General features: G+C 46.6%; 1 protein-coding gene across 3 annotated transcripts in view; it reads left to right on the top strand.

Annotated features, from left to right (window-relative positions):
- The window catches only part of usp32 (ubiquitin specific peptidase 32), a 105582-nt gene that overhangs the window by 57443 nt on the left and 25924 nt on the right, over positions 1 to 22215 (top strand). For 2 of the 3 annotated variants that reach the window (XM_082966797.1, XM_014163631.3), the window contains exons 12-29: positions 422 to 524; positions 719 to 935; positions 1153 to 1346; positions 1667 to 1807; positions 3756 to 3915; positions 6152 to 6306; positions 6914 to 6995; positions 7171 to 7245; positions 7424 to 7562; positions 7658 to 7763; positions 9488 to 9661; positions 10237 to 10411; positions 10917 to 11068; positions 11174 to 11285; positions 13433 to 13659; positions 20797 to 20981; positions 21209 to 21295; positions 21939 to 22059. In XM_082966797.1, coding sequence (XP_082822923.1) covers positions 422 to 524; positions 719 to 935; positions 1153 to 1346; positions 1667 to 1807; positions 3756 to 3915; positions 6152 to 6306; positions 6914 to 6995; positions 7171 to 7245; positions 7424 to 7562; positions 7658 to 7763; positions 9488 to 9661; positions 10237 to 10411; positions 10917 to 11068; positions 11174 to 11285; positions 13433 to 13659; positions 20797 to 20981; positions 21209 to 21295; positions 21939 to 22059 — 2605 coding nt within the window. The remainder of the gene's footprint in view (positions 1 to 421; positions 525 to 718; positions 936 to 1152; positions 1347 to 1666; positions 1808 to 3755; positions 3916 to 6151; positions 6307 to 6913; positions 6996 to 7170; positions 7246 to 7423; positions 7563 to 7657; positions 7764 to 9487; positions 9662 to 10236; positions 10412 to 10916; positions 11069 to 11173; positions 11286 to 13432; positions 13660 to 20796; positions 20982 to 21208; positions 21296 to 21938; positions 22060 to 22215) is intronic. The other variant, XM_014163633.3, reaches the window with a different exon arrangement.

A 22215-nucleotide genomic window follows, 5' to 3' on the forward strand; every position in this document is an offset into this window, starting at 1 on the left:
ACACATCAACAATCTGTCCTTCTGCCACCTGAGCAACCCACTGTTCCCCGGGCGCCTTCTGCCCCTGAGCAAGGCAGTTAACCCACTGTTCCCCGGGCGCCTTCTGCCCCTGAGCAAGGCAGTTAACCCACTGTTCCCTGGATGCCGATTTTTAAGGCAGCCCCCAGCAACTCTCTGATTCAGAGGGGTTGGGTTAAATGTGTTGTACAACTGACTTTCCCTTTCACATCCCCTTTCTCCTGAAGAACTCTTAAACAGGTTTTACACCTCTGCAGTTTTAAGCTTTGAACTCGTGTGTGTGTGTGTGTGTGTGTGTGTGTGTGTGTGTGTGTGTGTGTGTGTGTGTGTGTGTGTGTGTGTGTGTGTGTGTGTGTGTGTGTGTGTGTGTGTGTGTGTGTGTGTGTGTGTGTGTGTGGTTCAGGGGGTGGCTGGAGAGAGAGGGCAGACATGGGCTTCAGCCTGGTGAGAACTGGTTCCTCATCTCCAGCCAGTGGTGGATGCTCTGGAAAGACTACGTCAAATATGTGAGTGGAAGTCCAAGGCTGCGTCCCAAATAGCACCAGAGCCCATAGGGTCAAATGTAGTGCACTACATAGGGAATAGGGTGCCAAGTGAAGCACCCCAAATGTAAGCCTAACTGTTAAGTTGAAGAGCAGAATATGATAATCACAACACACCAAGGTTACTAACCATCCTTCCCTCTCCTCTCTACCCCCAGGACCACAAGTCCATCGTGGTGGATCAGCCCTCTATCCTCTCCTCTCTGAGGAATCCTCAGGCCTCTGCTACCGTCGGGCCTGCCCCCCTGGAGCCAGGGGTAGGGGTACGCTGGGTAGGTGACGGTCTGGGGGTCCCCAGCCCAGCCAGCGCCTCAGAGGAGAGGTCCCCTGATGCTGTGTCCAGCGCCTCTGAAGCAACAGAGACCCACAGCACAGGTCAGTGACCAGACCACTAGGCAGCTCTGTGCATGCTGTTACAACCTCACTATGGGTTATAACTATTTATTCATTTATTTATAAACTACGTATTAATTCATGATTTACTCTTTATAAACTATTTAACTTTTTACAACCCCTCTAAGGGTACCTTAAACTGAATGTAAAAGTGTTTCTCTGATGCCGTCACCCCCCCCCCCTTCCTCCTCCTCCTCAGTGGTGACCCCCCAGGCCGGCCCCTCAGCCACAGAGATCTGTTTTGCCCGGCAACACAACATGTCAGACAACAACCAGTGTTTCTCCGGGGCCAACGGCCACATCCCCTCCCTCTCTCAGTCCCAGTCCCAGCTGGCAGCTCAGAGGCCTGGAGCCATCGACAACCAGCCCCTGGTCAACACAGACCCCATGAAGGTGTGTGTTTTGCCCCCTATATTATATAGTGGTTACATCAGTTATTTCTAATATGTAGTCTTGTCCATTTTCAAACATCAAGTTGTTGATTAAGTTCACAGAGAAAAGTGTTATTCCATCCAAACTCTCCCACTGAGCCTGTCTAGGCAGCCTCTCTCGCTCTCTCTCTCTCTCTCTTTCCTCCTAGCCATGTGGTCTTATCCCTCAGCCCTGTGACGATACGGCCAGGCATTAGGCATGGCCTGTGTATCTCATCAGTAATGGAGGAGTAGAGAGGGCAATGTGTGTCCTGTTCCCCAGTCTCTCTCCTGTTCCCCCAGGCCCCCTCGTTGACCATGGAAGGAGGTCGGCTGAAGCAGTCCTTACAGCTGGTGGCGGGCAGGGACTTTGAGACGGTACCAGAGCCTGTGTGGAAGGCGCTGTTCCACTGGTATGGAGCCAACCTCAGCCTTCCACGACCGGTATGTATGGACCCACAACCTCCTCTCACACTATCACTGAACCATAGATGGACCATAACACAACCACTGAACCACAGACGGTCACCTCTAGGACTGGGTCTAGCTTGAGAGATTTTCACACCTTTGTGGATGATTTTTGTGAAAGTTTCAGTTGTGTGTGCATGCATACCTAAAGTTAGGGCTCAGCCCTCAGAGTTTATTTATTCTTGCGCACAGATAAAACTGAAGAAATACATAATTACTAATAATTAGTAACAATTAGAAAACACTCATTTAAAATCAACAACATAATAAACGTAATACATGACATGAATAGAATTAAGGAACAGTTGAAACATTACAGAACATTTTTTTATGTAGAAAATTTAAATATTAAAATGTGATTGTAAAAAAGAGATATATCATTTTTGGGAGAAACCATTTTAACCTCTCTGGGCCAGTGGGACGTTAGCGTCCCACCCTATTCAACAGCCAGTGGAATCGCGTAGCGCGAAATACAAATACCTCAAAATGCTATAACTTCAATTTCTCAAACATATGACTATTTTACACCATTTTAAAGACAAGACTCTCGTTAGTCCAACCACGTTGTCCGATTTCAAAAAGGCTTTACAGCGAAAGCAAAACATTAGATTATGTCAGGAGAGTACCCTGCCAAAAATAATCACACAGCCATTTTCAAAGCAAACATATGTCACAAAAACCAAAACCACAGCTAAATGCAGCACTAACCTTTGATCTTCATCAGATGACACTCCTAGGACATTATGTTATACAATACATGCATGTTTTGTTCAATCAAGTTCATATTTATATCAAAAAACAGCTTTTTACATTAGCATGTGATGTTCAGAACTAGCATACCCACCGAAAACTTCCGGTGAATTTACTAAATTACTCATGATAAACGTTGACAAAATACATAACAATTATTTTAAGAATTATAGATACAGAACTCCTTTATGCAAACGCTATGTCAGATTTTAAAATAGCTTTTCGGCGAAAGCACATTTTGCAATATTCTGAGTACATAGCTCGGCCATCACAGGCTAGCTAATTTGACTCCCACCAAGTTTGGGGCAACCTAAACTCAGAATTACTATTCGAAAAATTGGATTACCTTTGCTGTTCCTCGTCAGAATGCACTCCCAGGACTTCTACTTCAACAATAAATGTTGTTTTGGTTCCAAATAATCCATAGTTATATCCAAATATCTCCGTTTTGTTCGTGCATTCAGGTCACTATCCGAAGGGTAACGCGCGAGCGCATTTCGTGACAAAAAAATGGCAAAATATTCCATTACCGTACTTAGAAGCATGTCAAACGCTGTTTAAAATAATTTTTTATGCTATTTTTCTCGTAAAATAGTGATAATATTCCAACCGGACAACGTTGTATTCATTCAAAGACTGAAAGAAAAAAATGGAGTAGTCTCGTGAACGCGCATCTCAGTCTCACTGTCCCCAGGCAGGCCACTTACAAACTCTGCTGCTGTACTTTGCCCAGAGACGGCAGACACCCCATTCCACTTTCTGGTGGCTTTAGAGAGCCAATGGAAGCCTTAGAAAGTGTCACGTAACAGCACAGATGCTGTATTTTTGATAGAGATGCAACAGAAGGACAACAAATTGTCAGACAGGGCACTTCCTGCATGGAATCTTCTCAGGTTTTGGCCTGCCATATGAGTTCTGTTATACTCACATTCAAACAGTTTTAGAAACGTTAGAGTGTTTTCTATCCAGATCTACTAATTATATGCATATTCTAGTTTCTGGGCAGGAGTAGTAACCAAATTAAATCGGGTACATTTTTCATCCGGCCGTGAAAATACTTCCCCCTAGCCCAGACAGGTTATGAGCTTGAGTTAATATACAGTCTGACAGCAGTGGGTGGAGGTACTTGTACGGTGGCGGTACTTGTTGAGTGAAGGTACTCTCCTTTTTCCAGGTGATCCAGCAGACGAAAACAGGCCGTGCTGAGCTGGAGCTCTTCCCACGCTACCTCCTCTTCCTGCGGCAGCAGCCCGCCACACGCACCCCCCAGTCCAACATCTGGGTTAACATGGGTATGACCAGCCTGAGAATGTTCCCCCAGCATCTCCCCAGAGGTAACGTAAGCCTGCAGCAAGAAAGAAAGACGGCCTGCTAGGAGCCAACAAACGCTTCTACTACTACTACTGTAGTCCACCCCAAATCATGCTGTTATAATGGACTGGTCCGGCTCCTAATCATGCTGTTATAATGGACTGGTCCGGCCCCTAATCATGCTGTTATAATGGACTGGTCCACCCCTAATCAAGTTCTTAGAATGGACTGGTCCGGCCCCTAATCATGCTGTTATAATGGACTGGTCCGGCCCCTAATCAAGTTCTTAGAATGGACTGGTCCGGCCCCTAATCATGCTGTTATAATGGACTGGTCCGGCCCCTAATCAAGTTCTTAGAATGGACTGGTCCGGCCCCTAATCAAGTTCTTAGCATGGACTGGTCCGGCCCCTAATCATGCTGTTATAATGGACTGGTCCGGCCCCTAATCAAGTTCTTAGAATGGACTGCAGGATGAGTCATCGTCCATAGGGGGGGGGATATGGTGTCCACTGACCGTACTAAAGGACCCTGAGAGCCTAACGCTTACTCTTCTGTCCGCATAGCCTTGTTGTCACAACAGTGGTGCTATAAAGCTTGACACGCCCTTCGTAAAGCCTACATTTAAAAAAAAATGTTTTAATGATGACATAACAGAAACTGTAAACAACAGCTGATGACAATGCTAGCCAATTAGCCTACTTTAACAGATTGGTGACTGTGTTTAATTCAGGTACGGTAAACCCAGGTCAGCTTATTCCATCTCTTATGTCATGGGGCAGTGTGATGTGGGCCACACCATGTGCGTGTGAAGTCAATGTAAACAAAATTATTATGTAGGTTTCTGATAAATTATAAATTGAGATTTTCTAGTTAGTCAAGTCTGTAATTTCCAGGCGGTTTATGTGCCTGAACCTCCACTAATGTAGCTCTATGGTAATCAGACTGGGGACGTGCTGCAGAGGCACCATGAGGCATTAGAGTGGTGCACAGAGGCACCATGAGGCATTAGAGTGGTGCAGCAGAGGCACCATGAGGCATTAGAGTGGTGCACAGAGGCACCGTGAGGCATTAGAGTGGTGCAGCAGAGGCACCGTGAGGCATTAGAGTGGTGCAGCAGAGGCACCGTGAGGCGTTAGTGGTGCAGCAGAGGCACCGTGAGGCGTTAGTGGTGCAGCAGAGGCTCTATGAGGTATTAGTGGTGCAGCAGAGGCACCATGAGGTATTAGAGTGGTGATCTAATCGGACCGGTGCTATCAGATGTCTGGCCCAGAGGAGTTAGTTTGGCTCCAGTCACAAATACCAACTGACCAGGCATAGAAATAATAATATACTGTATTATATAATAATATATATTATAATATAATATACTGTATGCTATTTAGCAGATGCTTTTATCCAAAGCAACTTAGTCATGCATGCATACATTTTATGTATGGGTGGCCTCAGCGGGAATCGAACCCACGATCACATTTGTTACAAGTGCCATAGAATGACTAGACCAGACATACTGACCAAAGAGCAAGGCTGTGCTGATGGGAGAATATGCTGTTTACAGCTTTTGATTCATTCTGTTTGCTTTCAAAGTATTGGCAAGGTATTACCGATCAATCACATATTAAGGTTTGCTTTTTTTTTTTTTTTTTGGCTTTACTTTTAAAATCAGTAATAATCAGTTCCATTTTTGTTTTTAATAATTGTTTATTAACTGAACTAATATTGATTATTGTTGACTTATGATTGAATCAGATTTGAGTCACTAATGAGTTGATTTTAATGAATCAGTCTATGAATTAAATGATCTAATCTAAAACACACTTTCTTGCTGCTTCCTTACAACTAATCCTACATGAACTGAACTATTCTTTCTCTTGTAATAATGGGTTGATTTAACACTTAGTCTGTGGGAGTCTGTGGGAGTCTGTGGGAGTCTGTGGGAGTCTGTGGGAGTCTGTGAGAGTGTTTACAGTATTCCAAGACTTTAGGAGCTCATAGTCCACTAAAGGCTGGAGTGTTTTCCCCTCTCTCTCCCCCCTCTCTCTCCCCTTCCCTCCTCTCTCGCCCCCCTCCTTCCCTCCCTCTCTCCCCCTCGCCTCTCTCTCTCACCCCCTCCTCTCTCGCTCCCCTCCTCTTGCCCCCATCCTCTCGCCCTCCTCTCGCCCCCTCTTTCTCCCCTCCTCTCGCCCCCCCTCTTTCTCCCCTCATTATCCCCCTCTCTCTCTTCCCCCCTCCTCCCCTTTCTCTCTCTCTCCCCCTCCAGGTAACGTGCCCTCCCCCAACGCTCCTCTGAAGCGTGTCCTGGCCTATACAGGCTGTTTCAGCCGCGTGGGAACCATCAAGGACATCCACCTGTACCTGTCTCGGAGGCTGCGCATCAAAGACGAGGACATGAGGTTGTGGCTCTATAACAGCGAGGTGTGTATTTTTGAGCAACTATCACATGTCCACAACTATACTATAAGTGATATTACGGTGACATGAGAAAATATAAATGAATATATACTTGCGGATGTTCACCTCTCCTCATCCAAACCTCCCCCCAGAACTACCTGACCCTGTTCTCCTCCTCCCCCCAGAACTACCTGACCCTGTTCTCCTCCTCCCCCCAGAACTACCTGACCCTGTTCTCCTACTCCCCCCCAGAACTACCTGACCCTGTTCTCCTACTCCCCCCCAGAACTACCTGACCCTGTTCTCCTACTCCCCCCCCAGAACTACCTGACCCTGTTCTCCTACTCCCCCCCCAGAACTACCTGACCCTGTTCTCCTACTCCCCCCCCAGAACTACCTGACCCTGTTCTCCTACTCCCCCCCCAGAACTACCTGACCCTGTTCTCCTACTCCCCCCCCAGAACTACCTGACCCTGTTCTCCTACTCCCCCCCCAGAACTACCTGACCCTGTTCTCCTACTCCCCCCCCAGAACTACCTGACCCTGTTCTCCTACTCCCCCCCAGAACTACCTGACCCTGTTCTCCTCCTCCCCCCAGAACTACCTGACCCTGTTCTCCTCCTCCCCCCAGAACTACCTGACCCTGCTGGATGACGAGGACCACACTCTGGAGGGCCTGAAGATTCAGGACGAGCAACACTTAGTTATCGAGGGTACGTTCAAAGAACGCTATAATTAAAACTTCATCTGACTGCTGAGTGTGTTGAAATGTTTAAAAACCCTGACTGCAAACTTCTGATTTAAAAAGAGAAGATAAAAGTAGCACGTCTTTGTACTGTAAGTCATTGATGTGTAAAACCTTCATATTGTGTTTTTTTTTTTTTTTAGTTCGGAACAAAGACATGAGCTGGCCAGAAGAGATGTCCTTCATCGCTAACAGCAGTAAAATGGACCGACACAAAGGTACAGTGGGACAGTGTCACAAGCCCCTTCTACCAGTACATCGGTACATACATTTACAACACAGTTATCAAGAGCTTTTACTGTTTAGGATGATAAGATTTGTCTCTAAACCTCCCTCCAATTCTTCCCTAACATGTAAATATGTAGCCTAATACTGTGCATGTCTACCCCCCCCCAGTTGCTACGGAGAAGGGTGCCACGGGCCTCAGTAACCTAGGCAACACGTGCTTTATGAACTCTAGTATCCAGTGTGTGAGCAACACCACGCCCCTTACTGATTACTTCATCTCTGGAAGACACCTCTATGAACTCAACAGGTGTGTGTGTGTGTGTGTGTGTACGTTCATACGTGTGTTGTGACAAGTTGAACAGCTTGTTGGACAGCATTACTGACTTGTTGTTGTGTGTCCAGAACCAACCCCATCGGGATGCGAGGTCACATGGCTAAATGCTACGGAGACTTGCTGATGGAGCTGTGGAGTGGAACACAGAAGAACGTTGCTCCTCTCAAACTCAGGGTTGGTTTATAAATCCTGGCATGGATCGTCACACCAGTGGATGGGATTTCCTTACTCCCTGTAGTGGACAATAACTTGTACTATGTCCTTAATGTCTCCATATGTGATATGAATGGATTGACTAATATGTGGTCTCGTTCAGTGGTTTCTTTTAGCGTCGGCCGTTGGCTAAATAGCCGATAACAGGCTTGTCAGCCGGATACTTTTCCCACCTCATTAATTAACTCGGCTTCTTTTCAATTAAATGCTTCCAATTTTCGAGTCAGAAAAGTCCGTTTAAGCCTTCTCCCACAAGAATGAACGATATGCATTTTCTAGTGACCTCTTTCTTGATGGTGTAGGTTGTCAGTCACAAAGCCAGCGATGACAGGGGAGATGCTGGTTGGTCACTCTGCTGTCTGTCCCGCCTCACGGTGTTATCTTTGTGTGCTCTGGTTGGCTGCAGTCAAATTTATTTTCGTGATCCTAAAGGCCTAGACAATATCCAAAACATCTTGCAATACGCTGAATTCGTACATTATCAGCCATTTGAATTGTAAAGTCATGTCTTTCTACTCAATACCACAACTCATTTTTACCAATCTAAGAGGTAAAGTCGTAAAAAGTATTCAATAATTTAGCTGTGTATTTCAGATGGAATCAAAGCATTAGAATAGAGCTTGTTTGGCATAGTGGTCTAAGGCTCTGCATCACAGTGCCACTAGAGTTCCTGGTTCGAGTCCAGCCTCTGTCGTAGACGGCTGTGACCGGGAGACCCATGGGTGGCGGCGCACAATTGGCCCAGCGTCGTCCAGGTTAGGGGAGGGTTTGGCCCGGCAGGGATGTCCTTGTCCCATCGCGCACTAGCAACTCCTGTGGCAGTCCGGGTGCAGTGCACGCTGACACGGTCAGCAGGTGTATGCTGTTTCCTCCAACACATTGGTGCGACTGGCTTCCGGGTTAAGTGGGCATTTTGTCAATAAACAGTATATTATAGGCCTATAGGATCACGAAAATAAATTTGACTGCAGCCAACCAGAGCGCACAAAGACAACACAGACACCGTGAGGCTGGACAGACCTCAGAGTGACCAACCAGCATCTTCCCTGTCATCGTTCCAGACCTGCTGGAACCCTAACCTGTTCACCGGATGTGCTACCTGTCCCAGACCTACCGTTTTCAACTCTCTAGAGACAGCAGGAGCGGTAGAGATACTCTCAATGATCGGCTATGAAAAAGCCAACTGACACTTAGTCTTGTGTTACTGACTTGTTGCACCATCGACAACTACTGTGATTATTATTATTTGACCCTGCTGGTCATCTATGACCATTTGAACATCTTGACCATGTTCTGTTATAATCTCCACCCGGCACAGCCAGAAGAGGACTGGCCACCCCTCATAGCCTGGTTCCTCTCTAGGTTTCTTCCTAGGTTTTGGCATTTCTAGGGAGTTTTTCCTAGCCACCGTGCTTCTACACCTGCATTGCTTGCTGTTTGGGGTTTTAGGCTGGGTTTCTGTACAGCACTTTGAGATATCAGCTGATGTAAGAAGGGCTATATAAATACATTTGATTTGATTATTTTCACCATTCGGATCAGCTCTGAAGAAGGTCTGATGTGATTGGTCAAAACTAAAATGAGTGGGTAAAAAAATATCAGAATTGGTCTGCTTGTGTAAACGTAGCCATTGTGATGTGAATTAATTGACTAATATGTGGTTGTCTCACTACCGACCCATGTAGTGGACGATAGCGAAGTACGCACCACGGTTCAACGGCTTCCAGCAGCAGGACAGTCAGGAGCTTCTGGCCTTCCTATTGGACGGGCTCCATGAGGACCTGAACAGGGTGCATGAGAAACCCTACGTAGAGCTGAAGGACAGCAACGGACGACCCGACTGGGAGGTCGCCTTAGAGGTCAGAGTTCAATCAATAAACCAAACATACATGCACAACTTCACACGCACGCACACAGTCGACCAATACACACACGTACAATCAATCAATCAATCTTTATTTTCTCAGAGAGAATTTTCCACTGTTAATATGGGAAAAAAATTACATCAATAAACAAAAAAAGTAAAAGAAAAACTAGACTGTTTAGTAACATTCACCAATCATACAGCACTACATCATCCTTAGGAGCATCTTCTGGCAGCCATCTTGGGTGTGTAGAGACCAGGAGAGAGTCAATGAAAGTCAGCCCATCCACTAAGCACTTCTTAAGGAGTGGATGACCTGTGAAGTGTGTGTATTGATATACATTTAATGAACTGTGTGTGTGTGTGTGTGTGTGTGTGTGTGTGTGTGTGTGTGTGTGTGTGTGTGTGTGTGTGTGTGTGTGTGTGTGTGTGTGTGTGTGTGTGTGTGTGTGTGTGTGTGTGTGTGTGTGTGTGTGTGTGTGTGTGTGTGTGTATTGATATACAGTTAATGAAGTGTGTGTGTGTGTTTTACGTGTCTCTATGGTTCCGTGTGTGTGTGTTCCTCGTCAGGCGTGGGAGAACCACTTGCGGAGGAACCGTTCCATCGTGGTGGATCTGTTCCACGGCCAGCTCAAGTCCCAGGTCAAGTGTAAGACGTGTGGTCACATCAGCGCCCGCTTCGACCCCTTCAACTTCCTGTCTTTACCCCTCCCCATGGACAGCTCCATGCACCTGGAGATCACTGGTGAGGACCTGGGACTAAATACCCTGATTTGGGGGGGGTTTGATCTCTGTGGACATGATTGCCAGATGGTCAGTTGGTTTTGGTCTTAATTGACCTGAACCAGAGGAGAGTTTTTTTTTTTGATTCATGATTTTTCCTGTATACTTCCTTACCCTGAGAATGGTGCAGGTCCTTGATAGAAGCCAAGCGGCAGCCAATGGCCTGTTTCCCCAGATCTCAATTATTAGCAAATAATATCCTCATAGACAATAATGATCAATGGGAAATATGCATATTTCTATTCACTTCCTGAAGTGACTGCGTTGCTCTTGTCTGTCTGTCTGTCTGTCTGTCTGTCTGTCTGTCTGTCTGTCTGTCTGTCTGTCTGTCTGTCTGTCTGTCCTGTCTGTCTGTCTGTCTGTCTGTCTGTCTGTCTGTCTGTCTGTCTGTCTGTCTGTCTGTCTGTCTGTCTGTCTGTCTGTCTGTCTGTCTGTCTGTCTGTCTGTCTGTCTGCTGCTCGTCTCAGTCATTATGCTGGATGGTTCTACCCCTGTACGGTTCGGCCTGAGGCTCAACATGGATGACAAGTACATCTGTCTGAAGAAACAGCTGAGTGAACTGTGTAGTCTGAAACCAGAACAGATATTACTGGCTGAGGTCCACACCTCCAACATCAAGGTCCCCCCCCCCCCCCCCCCCCCACACACACACACACACACACACACACAATAGTCCAATACAGAGAGAAGCAATAGTAGTAATCGTGTTTTCTGTGTGCTGTAGAACTTCCCTCAGGATAATCAGAAGGTGCGTCTGTCGGTGAACGGCTTCCTGTGTGCGTTTGAGATCCCTGTGCCATGCTCCCCCACTTCCCTCACCTCTCCAACACAGACAGGTGAGAACCTCCTACGCTCGAGTTGGGTAGAATGTAACGCTGCTCCTTCTAGAGGTGGGTAGAATGTAACGCGCTGCTGCTTCTAGAGGTGGGTAGAATGTAACGCGCTGCTGCTTCTAGAGGAGGGTAGAATGTAACGCCCTGCTGCTTCTAGAGGTGGGTAGAATGTAACGCCCTGCTGCTTCTAGAGGAGGGTAGAATGTAACGCCCTGCTGCTGCTTCTAGAGGAGGGTAGAATGTAACGCCCTGCTGCTTCTAGAGGAGGGTAGAATGTAACGCCCTGCTGCTTCTAGAGGTGGGTAGATTGTAACGCTGCTGCTGCTTCTAGAGGAGGGTAGAATGTAACGCCCTGCCGCTTCTAGAGGTGGGTAGAATGTAACGCTGCTGCTGCTTCTAGAGGTGGGTAGAATGTAACGCTGCTGCTGCTTCTAGAGGTGGGTAGAATGTAACGCCCTGCTGCTTCTAGAGGAGGGTAGAATGTAACGCGCTGCTGCTTCTAGAGGAGGGTAGAATGTAACGCCCTGCTGCTTCTAGAGGAGGGTAGAATGTAACGCCCTGCTGCTTCTAGAGGAGGGTAGAATGTAACGCCCTGCAGCTTCTAGAGGTGGGTAGAATGTAACGCCCTGCCGCTTCTAGAGGTGGGTAGAATGTAACGCGCTGCTGCTGCTTCTAGAGATGGGTAGAATGTAACGCGCTCCTGCTTCTAGAGGTGGGTAGAATGTAACGCTGCTGCTTCTAGAGGTGGGTAGAATGTAACGCGCTGCTTCTAGAGGTGGGTAGAATGTAACGCTGCTGCTGCTTCTAGAGGTGGGTAGAATGTAACGCGCTGCTGCTTCTAGAGGTGGGTAGAATGTAACGCCCTGCTGCTTCTAGAGGTGGGTAGAATGTAACGCCCTGCCGCTTCTAGAGGTGGGTAGAATGTAACGCCCTGCCTGCTTCTAGAGGTGGGTAGAATGTAACGCGCTGGCTGCTTCTAGAGGTGGGTAGAATGTAACGCCGCTGCTGCTTCTAGAGGTGGGTAGAATGTAACGCCCTGCTGCTTCTAGAGGAGGGTAGAATGTAACGCGCCTGCTGCTTCTAGAGGTAGGGTAGAATGTAACGCCGCTGCTGCTTCTAGAGGAGGGTAGAATGTAACGCCCTGCTGCTTCTAGAGGAGGGTAGAATGTAACGCCCTGCCGCCTGCTGCTTCTAGAGGTGGGTAGAATGTAAACCTGCTGCTCTAGAGTGGGTAGAATGTAACGCCTGCTGCTTCTAGAGGTGGGTAGAATGTAACGCTGCTGCTGCTTCTAGAGGTGGGTAGAATGTAACGCCCTGCTGCTTCTAGAGGTGGGTAGAATGTAACGCCCTGCTGCTTCTAGAGGTGGGTAGAATGTAACGCGCTGCTGCTTCTAGAGGAGGGTAGAATGTAACGCGCTGCTGCTTCTAGAGGAGGGTAGAATGTAACGCCCTGCTGCTTCTAGAGGAGGGTAGAATGTTACGCGCTGCTGCTTCTAGAGGAGGGTAGAATGTAACGCCCTGCTGCTTCTAGAGGTGGGTAGAATGTAACGCCCTGCTGCTTCTAGAGGTGGGTAGAATGTAACGCCCTGCTGCTTCTAGAGGTGGGTAGAATGTAACGCCCTGCTGCTTCTAGAGGAGGGTAGAATGTAACGCCCTGCTGCTTCTAGAGGAGGGTAGAATGTAACGCCCTGCTGCTTCTAGAGGAGGGTAGAATGTAACGCGCTGCTGCTTCTAGAGGAGGGTAGAATGTAACGCCCTGCTGCTTCTAGAGGAGGGTAGAATGTAACGCCTGCTGCTTCTAGAGGTGGGTAGAATGTAACGCCCTGCTGCTTCTAGAGGAGGGTAGAATGTAACGCTGCTGCTTCTAGAGGTGGGTAGAATGTAACGCCCTGCTGCTTCTAGAGGAGGGTAGAATGTAACGCGCTCTGGCGGTGATGTGAATCGTTGGACCCTATTGTGGCTGAAGTGACGAGTCTCTTACAGACAGAAACACTTTGTAAAAGGTGTTTAATTAAAACTGGTTGAGAAACTTTTTGACTGTACCTCTCCTTATGACCTTTACCCTGCCGTACTCCTCACAGTCACATGATAAACCAACTTACTGTTTCCAGAAGGGCTCTCTGACATGTCCGTCTGTAATACCTCTCCAGACATCACCCCTGTGCCCATGGCTAATGGGGTGGCGGTGGCAGCTAAAGCGCGTCCTGATGGTAAGCCTGGTCTGATCTCCAACGGCATGCCCAGCACCGTGGTGCACTGCAGAGAGACCACAGAGAGAAGCCTGGCCAACGGAGGGGTGGGGGTGCCCAACGGACACGTGTCCCCCGTCCAGGACAGCCCCTTGATCGGGTACATCATCGCCATGCACAGGAAGATGGTGGGTACCACAGAATAAAATATTTTACAGAATAAATGAATTAGAATAGAATGTTATATTCACCTCACACTCACTGGCCAGTTTATTACGTACACCCATCTATTACTGTGTCGGACCCCCCTTTTGCCTCCAGAACAGCCTGAATTCTTCGGCGCATTCTACAAGGTGTCAGAAACGTTCCACAGGGATGTTGGTCCATGTTGACACGATGGCATCACGTAGTTGCTACAGATTAGATGGCGGTACATTCATGCTGCCAACAGCCCGTTCCATCTCATCCCGTTATATTCTATTGGGTTAAGGTCCGGGGACTGACCAGGACACTCAGTAAACTGAACTCGCTGTCATGTTCCAGGTAATGTTTTACTACTCCTCAGTTGTCCAGTGTTGGTGATCGCGTGCCCACTGGAGCCGCTTCTAGCTGATAGGAGTGGAACCTGGTGTGGTCGTCTGCTGCAATAACCCATCCCTGACAAAGACCAACGAGTTGTGTTCCAAGATGCCGTTCTGCACACCACTGTTTTTCTGTGCTGTTATTTGTCTGTTTGTGGCCCGCCTGTTCGCTTGCACGATTCTTGCAATTTTCCTCTGACTTCTCTCATCAACGAGCTCTGTAAACCCTAGACACTGTCATACATGAAAAGCCCAGGAGGGCGGCTGTTTGTGAGATACTAGATCCAGCACGCCTGGCACCGACGATCATACCTCGCTCAGTCGCTTAGGTGACTCGTTTTGCCCATTCTAATGTTCAATTGAACAGTAACTGAATGTCTCGATGCCTGTCTGTCTGCTTTGTATAACACGCCAGAGCTACGTGACTCACTGTTGGTAGGAGCGATCCATTTCCGTGAACGAGGTGGTGTACCAAATAAACCATCCGGTGAGTGATTTATATATAGAGGGCCTTCAGAAACTCCTCACATCCCTTGACCTTTTTCCACATTTTGTTGTTTTACAGCCTGAATTTGAAATTGATTAAATTTAGATTTTTGTTTTGTCACCGGCCTACACACAATACCCCATAATGTCAAAGTGGAATAATCTTTTTCAAAATGTTAACAAATTAATAAAAGCTTTAATGTCTTGGTTTATGGGAAGCCTAAATAAGTTCAGGAGTAAAACTGTGCTTAACAAGTCACATAATAAGTTACATGGACTCTGTGTGCAATAATAGTGTTTAACATGATTTTTTAATGACTACCTCATCTCTGTACCCCACACATTATCTGTAAAGTCTCTGTCAAGCAGTGAATTTCAAACACGGATTCAGCTACAAAGACCCGGGAGGTTTTTCAATGCCTCGCAAAGACGGGCACCTATTGGTAGATGGGTAAATAAAGTAGACATTGAGTATCCCTTTGAGCATGGTAAAGTTATTAATTACACTTTGGATGGTGTATCAATACACCCAGTCACTACAAAGATACCGGCGTCCTTCCTAACTCGGTTGCCGTAGAGGAAGGAAACCGATCAGTGATTTTACCATGAGGCCAACGGTGACTTTAAAACAGTTACAAAGTTGAATGGCTGTGACAAGAGAAAACTGAGGATGGATCAACAACATTGTAGGGACTCCACAATAGTAACCTAATTGACTAAGTGAAAAGAGGGAAGCCTGTACAGAATACAAATATTCCAAAACTTACATCCTATTTGCAACAAGGCGCAAAAGGAATACGGAAAAAAATCGTGGCAAAGCAATTCATTTTTGTCCTGAATACAAAGTGTTATGTTTGGGGCAAATCCAATACTACAGATTACTGAGTACAATGCTCCATATTTTCAAGCATAGTGGTAGCTGCATCATGTTATGGGTATGCTTGTAATTAGCGATGCACGATATATCAGTGAACATATCGGAATCGGCTGATATTAGCTAAAAATGCCAACATCGTTATTGGCCCGATGTCTGTCTAGTTTAACGCCGATGTGCAAAACCGATGTCAAAGCTGACGTGCATACCTATATAACGTAGGTACATGACGTAATGACGCATGTGTCATGCAAAATTTGACGTGGCAACACAGCATTCCTAACCTAGCCCACAATGTCTGCTGTGTGGATCGAGCAGTCAACAAGCCGAGCAGTCATTTGGAAGAGTAAGAAAATTTCAGCGAGACGACAACGCGAAAGCAAAAAATAATTAAAGCCAAGATAATGGAATTCATTTCCCTTGACAAGCAACCGCTCTCTGTCGTGGGTGATGTTGGCTTTCGCCGACTGGTCGAGCACCAGTACACACTACCGAGTGCGCTATTTTTCAGATGTTGCCCTACCGGAGTTACACAGTAATAGCGTCACTGCTATTATCTTCATGACATACATACTATGGAACGCCGTTTGGGTCTTTGCGTGTCAAAAAAGATACAGTAGCACTGTCAAAGCTGTACAAAAAAGTCTGCAAACAAGCAAACACCGGCCACGAACGATGTGTTTGCAATACTGCGTTGGTAATAAAGCATAATTTGTTCGACCGCAACTTCTGGGGTTGCTAGATTTAGCTTAGTACCTAGCTAGCACCAGTACAACCAGCCTGAAACAATGACCAGTAGAAACTGCAGTCATTTTCATTATTCTTAGCAATGATTTAGGAATCATTGTCAGTAAGTATTAGCTAGGTTGCCACTTGTTGTTCGCCAATTTAAATTGAACTTCAGTTCATGAAAATAAATAGCTTGCCAGCTACTTAACCCTTAACCCCAAAGCTAACGTTATAAGCAGCCAGCTAGCTTCATCTGGCTAGTGAGGCTCAACCTGACCGGGCTATGTTTTGTGAAGCTAGCCACAATAAGGATTAGGCACAATAGTGGAATTTGCAGTGTGCCTTCAAATTAAAACTATGTCATTGACAGTGATGCAAATGAATACAAATAGTATAATTGTGCCATACTTTTATTTTGAAGGCTAACCGTAAAGTCCACTATTGTGGCTAATCCTTATTGTGGCTAGCTTCACATACTAAGATGGGTTCGACCCCAATTAATCAAATAAGAACTGTCTTATAAATGAGGGTTATTTTAGATGATGACACCTAGCTATATAGTTAGCTAGCTAACTATATAGCTACTGAAACAGATTGTCATTTTGGGGGAAGAACATTGTTTGCATCCATAAGCTAGCTAGCTTTTTTTATAACCAGCACTGTAGATGCGCGAGACAACTTTACCAGCGTCATAGCATGCGTATCGATGAATCGTTGTGACATATGAAATACGAGTTTACTACATAAAAAATGAATGACCGTGTAAACATTTTCAGGTCCTGACTGGCCAACAAACTTATTTGACACGCAAAGAACCAAACGGCGTTCCGTAGCAGAGACCCCAAACGGCGTTCCGTAGCAGAGACCCCAAACGGCGTTCCGTAGCAGAGACCCCAAACGGCGTTCCGTAGCAGAGACCCCAAACGGCGTTCCGTAGCAGAGACCCCAAACGGCGTTCCATAGAAATCCTGGTTGAGAATGAAACGACTGAAGAAATGAACAATGACACAGCACAGCAAGTAAGTGAAAGAAATAGGTTTTGATTATGTTTTACTGGTAATGGGGACATACGTAAATGCCAACAAAATAACTTTTTGGTCAGTGTGTGTGTGTGTAACCTTTATTTAACTAGGCAAGTCAGTTAAGAACACATTCTTATTTACAATGACGGCCTACCCCGGACGACGCTGGGCCAATTGTGCGCCGCCCTATGGGACTCCCAATCACAGCCGGATGTGATACAGCCTGGATTCGAACCAGGGACTGTAGTGATGCCTCTTGCACTGAGATACAGTGCCTTAGACCACTGCGTCCGTGTGTGTGTGTATTAACTATTTAACTGTACTAGAATGCTTAAAAGGCCACTAAAATTGCAAATATTGGGTATGTTTTTTGTTTTTTTTGCAAGGAAGATATCGGTATCGGCCAAAAATGTCATATCGATGCATCACTACTTGTAATCGTTAAGGAGTTTTTCAGGATAAAAAAGAAACAGAATGGAGCTAATCACAGGCAAAATCCTGGAGGAAAACCTGGTTGTCTGCTTCCACCAGACACTGGGAGATTAATTCACCTTTTAGTGGGACAATAACCTAAAACACAAGGCCAAATCTACATTTTAGGCTTATCAAGAAGACTGTGAATGTTCCTGAATGGCCGAATTAAATGTATATATTAGATAGATACAGAACCAGTCAAAAGTTTGGACACACTTACTCATCCAGGGTTTTTCTTTATTTTTACTATTTTCTACATTGTAGAATAATAGTGAAGGCATTAAAACTATGAAATAACACATATGGAATCATGTAGTTACGACAAAAGTGTTAAACAAATTAAAATATATTTGAGTTTCTTTGACGCAGCCACCTTTTGGCTTGACAGCTTTGCACAGTCTTGGCATTCTCTCAACCAGCTTCAAGGTGTGCCTTGTCAAAAGTTAATTTGTGGAATTTCTTTCATCCTTAATGCGTTTGAGTCAGTCAGTTGTGTTGTGACAAGGTAGGGGTGGTATACAGAAGATAGCCCTATTTGGTAAAAGACCAAGTCCATATTATGGTAAGAACAGCTCAAATAATAAGAAACGACAGTCCATCATTACTTTAAGACATGAAGGTCAGTCAATCCGGAAAATGTCATGAACTTTGAAAGTTTCTTCAAGTGCAGTCGCAAAAACCATCAAGCGCTATGAAACTGGCTCTCATGAGGACCGACACAGGAAAGGAAGACCCAGAGTTACCTCTGCTGCAGAGTATAAGTTCATTAGAGTTATCAGCCACAGAAATCATAAATTAACTGCCCCTCAGATTGCAGCCCAAATAAATGCTTCACAGAGTTTAAATAACAGACAAATCGCACAATCAACTGTTCAGAGGAGACTGCGTGAATCAGGCCTTCATGGTCGAATTGCTACAAAGAAACCACTACTAAAGGACACCAATAATAAGAAGAGACTTGCTTGTGCCAAAAAAACACGTGCAATGGACATTAGACCGGTGGAAATCTGTCCTTTGGTCTGATGGGTCCAAATTTGAGATTTTTGGTTCCAACCGCTGTGTCTTTGTGAGATGCAGAGTAGGTGAACGGATGATCTCCGCATGTGTGGTTCCCTCCGTGAAGCATGGAGGAGGAGGTGTGCTTTGCTGGTGACACTGTCAGTGATTTATTTAGAATTCAAGGCACACTTAACCAGCATGGCTACCACAGCATTCTGCAGCGATACGCCATCCCATCTGGTTTGCACTTAGTCCCACTATCATTAGTTTTTCAACAGGACACAATGACCCAACACAGCTCCAGGCTGTGTAAGGGCTATTTGACCAAGAAGGAGAGTGATGGAGTGCTGCATTAGATGACCTGGCCTCCACAATCACCCGACCTCATCCCAATTGAGATGGTTTGGGATGAGTTGGACCGCAGAGTGAAGTAAAAGCAGCCAACAAGTGCTCAGCGTATGTGGGAACTCCTCGAAGACTGTTGGAAAAGCACTCCTCATGAAGCTGGTTGAGAGAATGCCAAGAGCGTGCAAAGCTGTCAAGGCAAAGGGTGGCTACTTTGAAGAATATGAAATATCAAATATATTTGGATTTGTTGAACACTTTTTTTTGATTCCATATATGTTATTTCATAGTGTTGATGTCTTCACTATTATTCTACAATGTAGAAAATAGTAAAAATAAAGAAAAACCCTGGAATGAGTAGGTGTTCTAAAAGTCTTGACTGGTAGTATGTATGTATGTATGTGTGTGTGTGTGTATATGTGTATATATATATATGTATATGTGTGTGTGTGTGTGTGTGTGTATATATATAATAATAGCAGCACTATGTATGTGTATATATGTGTGTGTATATATATAATAATAGCAGCACTGTGTGTGTGTGTGTGTGTGCTGCTATTGTGGACAACAGGCACTCTCCGCGTTGCCACTGCCCTAGTGATGTCTTTTTAGGAAGGAAGTTGTCCAGGCCACTTTAATGTCTGTTTTTAGATGATATTATATCTACATGCACGCAGCAGTTTCCACACTTAAATCTCTCGACGCTTGTTTTCCACTGTGCCCTTAGTCATTTTAGAACGCTCCATTGTATCAAAAGTTGAGTTGGGCATCTTTGTCGTTAAGAAGAGGTTCAGTGTTCTGTTTATTTACAAAGCCCTCCTGCAGAATGTTCCCGACTGTATCTGTCGACACTGGTCAAGGTCACAACAATAGAATTCAGTACAAGAGCACAATACTGAGTAGTGCTAGAGGTTCCAATGGGGGCTTCTGATTTAGGGAGACCTGCATTTTTCTTTTCTTATGCTCCTGAGATGTGGATGTGTTGCAGGTGGGGCTCAGGGTTGGATGTGGGGCTCAGGGGAGGCTCAGGGTTGGATGTGTTGCAGGGGAGGCTCAGGGGAGGCTCAGGGGAGGCTCAGGGATGAATGTGTTGCAGGTGGGGCTCAGGGATGAATGTGTTGCAGGTGGGGCTCAGGGTTGGATGTGTTGCAGGGGAGGCTCAGGGGAGGCTCAGGGTTGGATGTGTTGCAGGGGAGGCTCAGGGATGAATGTGTTGCAGGTGGGGCTCAGGGTTGGATGTGTTGCAGGTGGGGCTCAGGGTTGAATGTGTTGCAGGGGAGGCTCAGGGATGAATGTGTTGCAGGTGGGGCTCAGGGTTGGATGTGTTGCAGGTGGGGCTCAGGGTTGAATGTGTTGCAGGGGAGGCTCAGGGGAGGCTCAGGGTTGGATGTGTTGCAGGGGAGGCTCAGGGATGAATGTGTTGCAGGTGGGGCTCAGGGTTGGATGTGTTGCAGGTGGGGCTCAGGGTTGAATGTGTTGCAGGGGAGGCTCAGGGGAGGCTCAGGGGAGGCTCAGGGTTGGATGCGAGGCTCAGGGTTGGATGTGTTGCAGGGGAGGCTCAGCCTTAAACATTAGTGGGGTGCTCTAACTGAACGTTTGCTTTGTTTTATAATGTAGTATTTTATTGTGTTTTGTACTGATGTGGGTGTTTGTATTGTGGAAAAGAGACTTGGTCTCTGACACCCTGTTAAAGTAAAATATATAGAAACCGTAAGGAGAGTCTAGTATCAATGAGGTAATACATTTCTCATGTTTCAGCATCGAGGTTCGTAGTTCTGACAGTTTTTTTTTTCATTCCTGTGTGTCCTCCTGTAGATGCGGACGGAGTTGTATTTCCTGTCCAGTCAGAAGAACCGTGCCAGTCTGTTTGGGATGCCTCTGATCGTTCCCTGTACGGTTCACACCAGGCAGAAGGACCTGTATGATGCTGTCTGGATACAGGTGGTCCGTCTGGCCAGCCCTCTGCCCCCGCAGGAGGCCAGCAACCATGCACAGGACTGGTCAGTACCCCACACACACACACACGCCGCACCACATCACAGACACACACAGGGCTAGTCGGCAAGTCTCCACTTGATTGACTGAACAGGGTTATTATGGCTATTCAGGACGTCTCCCGTTGATGGGAAGGTTATCTTGATTAAAGGTTATTTTTATTGACTGAATGATATTGATATTGTTTATAAGTTGTTAATAATGTAATGTGTGTATTGTGCCCCTACTACAGTGATGACAGTATGGGTTACCAGTACCCCTTCACACTGAGAGTGGTGGGGAAGGATGGCAACTCATGTGCCTGGTGTCCCTGGTACAGGTGAGGCCTTTTCCACAATCATCATCATCAAAACACACACTTCTCTTTTATTACTGTATCCATCTCATGTAGGGGAAACGGCGTGTGTTGGGGAAACGGCGTGTGTAGGGGAAACGGCGTGTGTAGGGGAAACGGCGTGTGTTGGGGAAACGGCGTGTGTTGGGGAAACGGCGTGTGTTGGGGAAACGGCGTGTGTTGGGGAAACGGCGTGTGTAGGGGAAACGGCGTGTGTAGGGGGCACGGCGTGTGTTGGGGAAACGGCGTGTGTAGGGGGCACGGCGTGTGTAGGGAAAACGGCGTGTGTAGGGGGCACGGCGTGTGTAGGGGACACGGCGTGTGTTGGGGACACGGCGTGTGTTGGGGACACGGCGTGTGTTGGGGACACGGCGTGTGTAGGGGACACGGCGTGTGTAGGGGGCACGGCGTGTGTTGGGGAAACGGCGTGTGTAGGGGGCACGGCGTGTGTTGGGGAAACGGCGTGTGTTGTGGAAACGACGTGTGTAGGGGGCACGGCGTGTGTTGGGGAAACGGCGTGTGTAGGGGAAACGGCGTGTGTAGGGGAAACGGCGTGTGTTGGGGAAACGGCGTGTGTGTTGGTACCATCTCTGTGCTTCTGCTCGTGTGTGTGTGTGACTGTGTTCAGGTTCTGTCGAGGCTGTGCGGTGGACTGTACGGAGGACAGGGCCTCGGTAGGAAACGCCTGCATAGCTGTCGACTGGGACCCTACAGCACTACACCTCCGCTACCAGACCTCACAGGAGAGGGTAATGTTCACTCACCACCCCGTTCACCAAAGTGATTCGCTCTTACAGACAGTGAGTCACGTAGCCGGAGCTTTCTATATAAAGCAGGCAGACAGGCATCGAGGCATTCAGTTACTGTTTTGATTGAATGTTAGAATGGGCATAAGGAATGACAAG

This window comes from Salmo salar, chromosome 20 (genome assembly GCF_965601325.2).
Source record: "Salmo salar chromosome 20, fSalSal1, whole genome shotgun sequence".
NCBI lineage: Eukaryota > Metazoa > Chordata > Actinopteri > Salmoniformes > Salmonidae > Salmo > Salmo salar.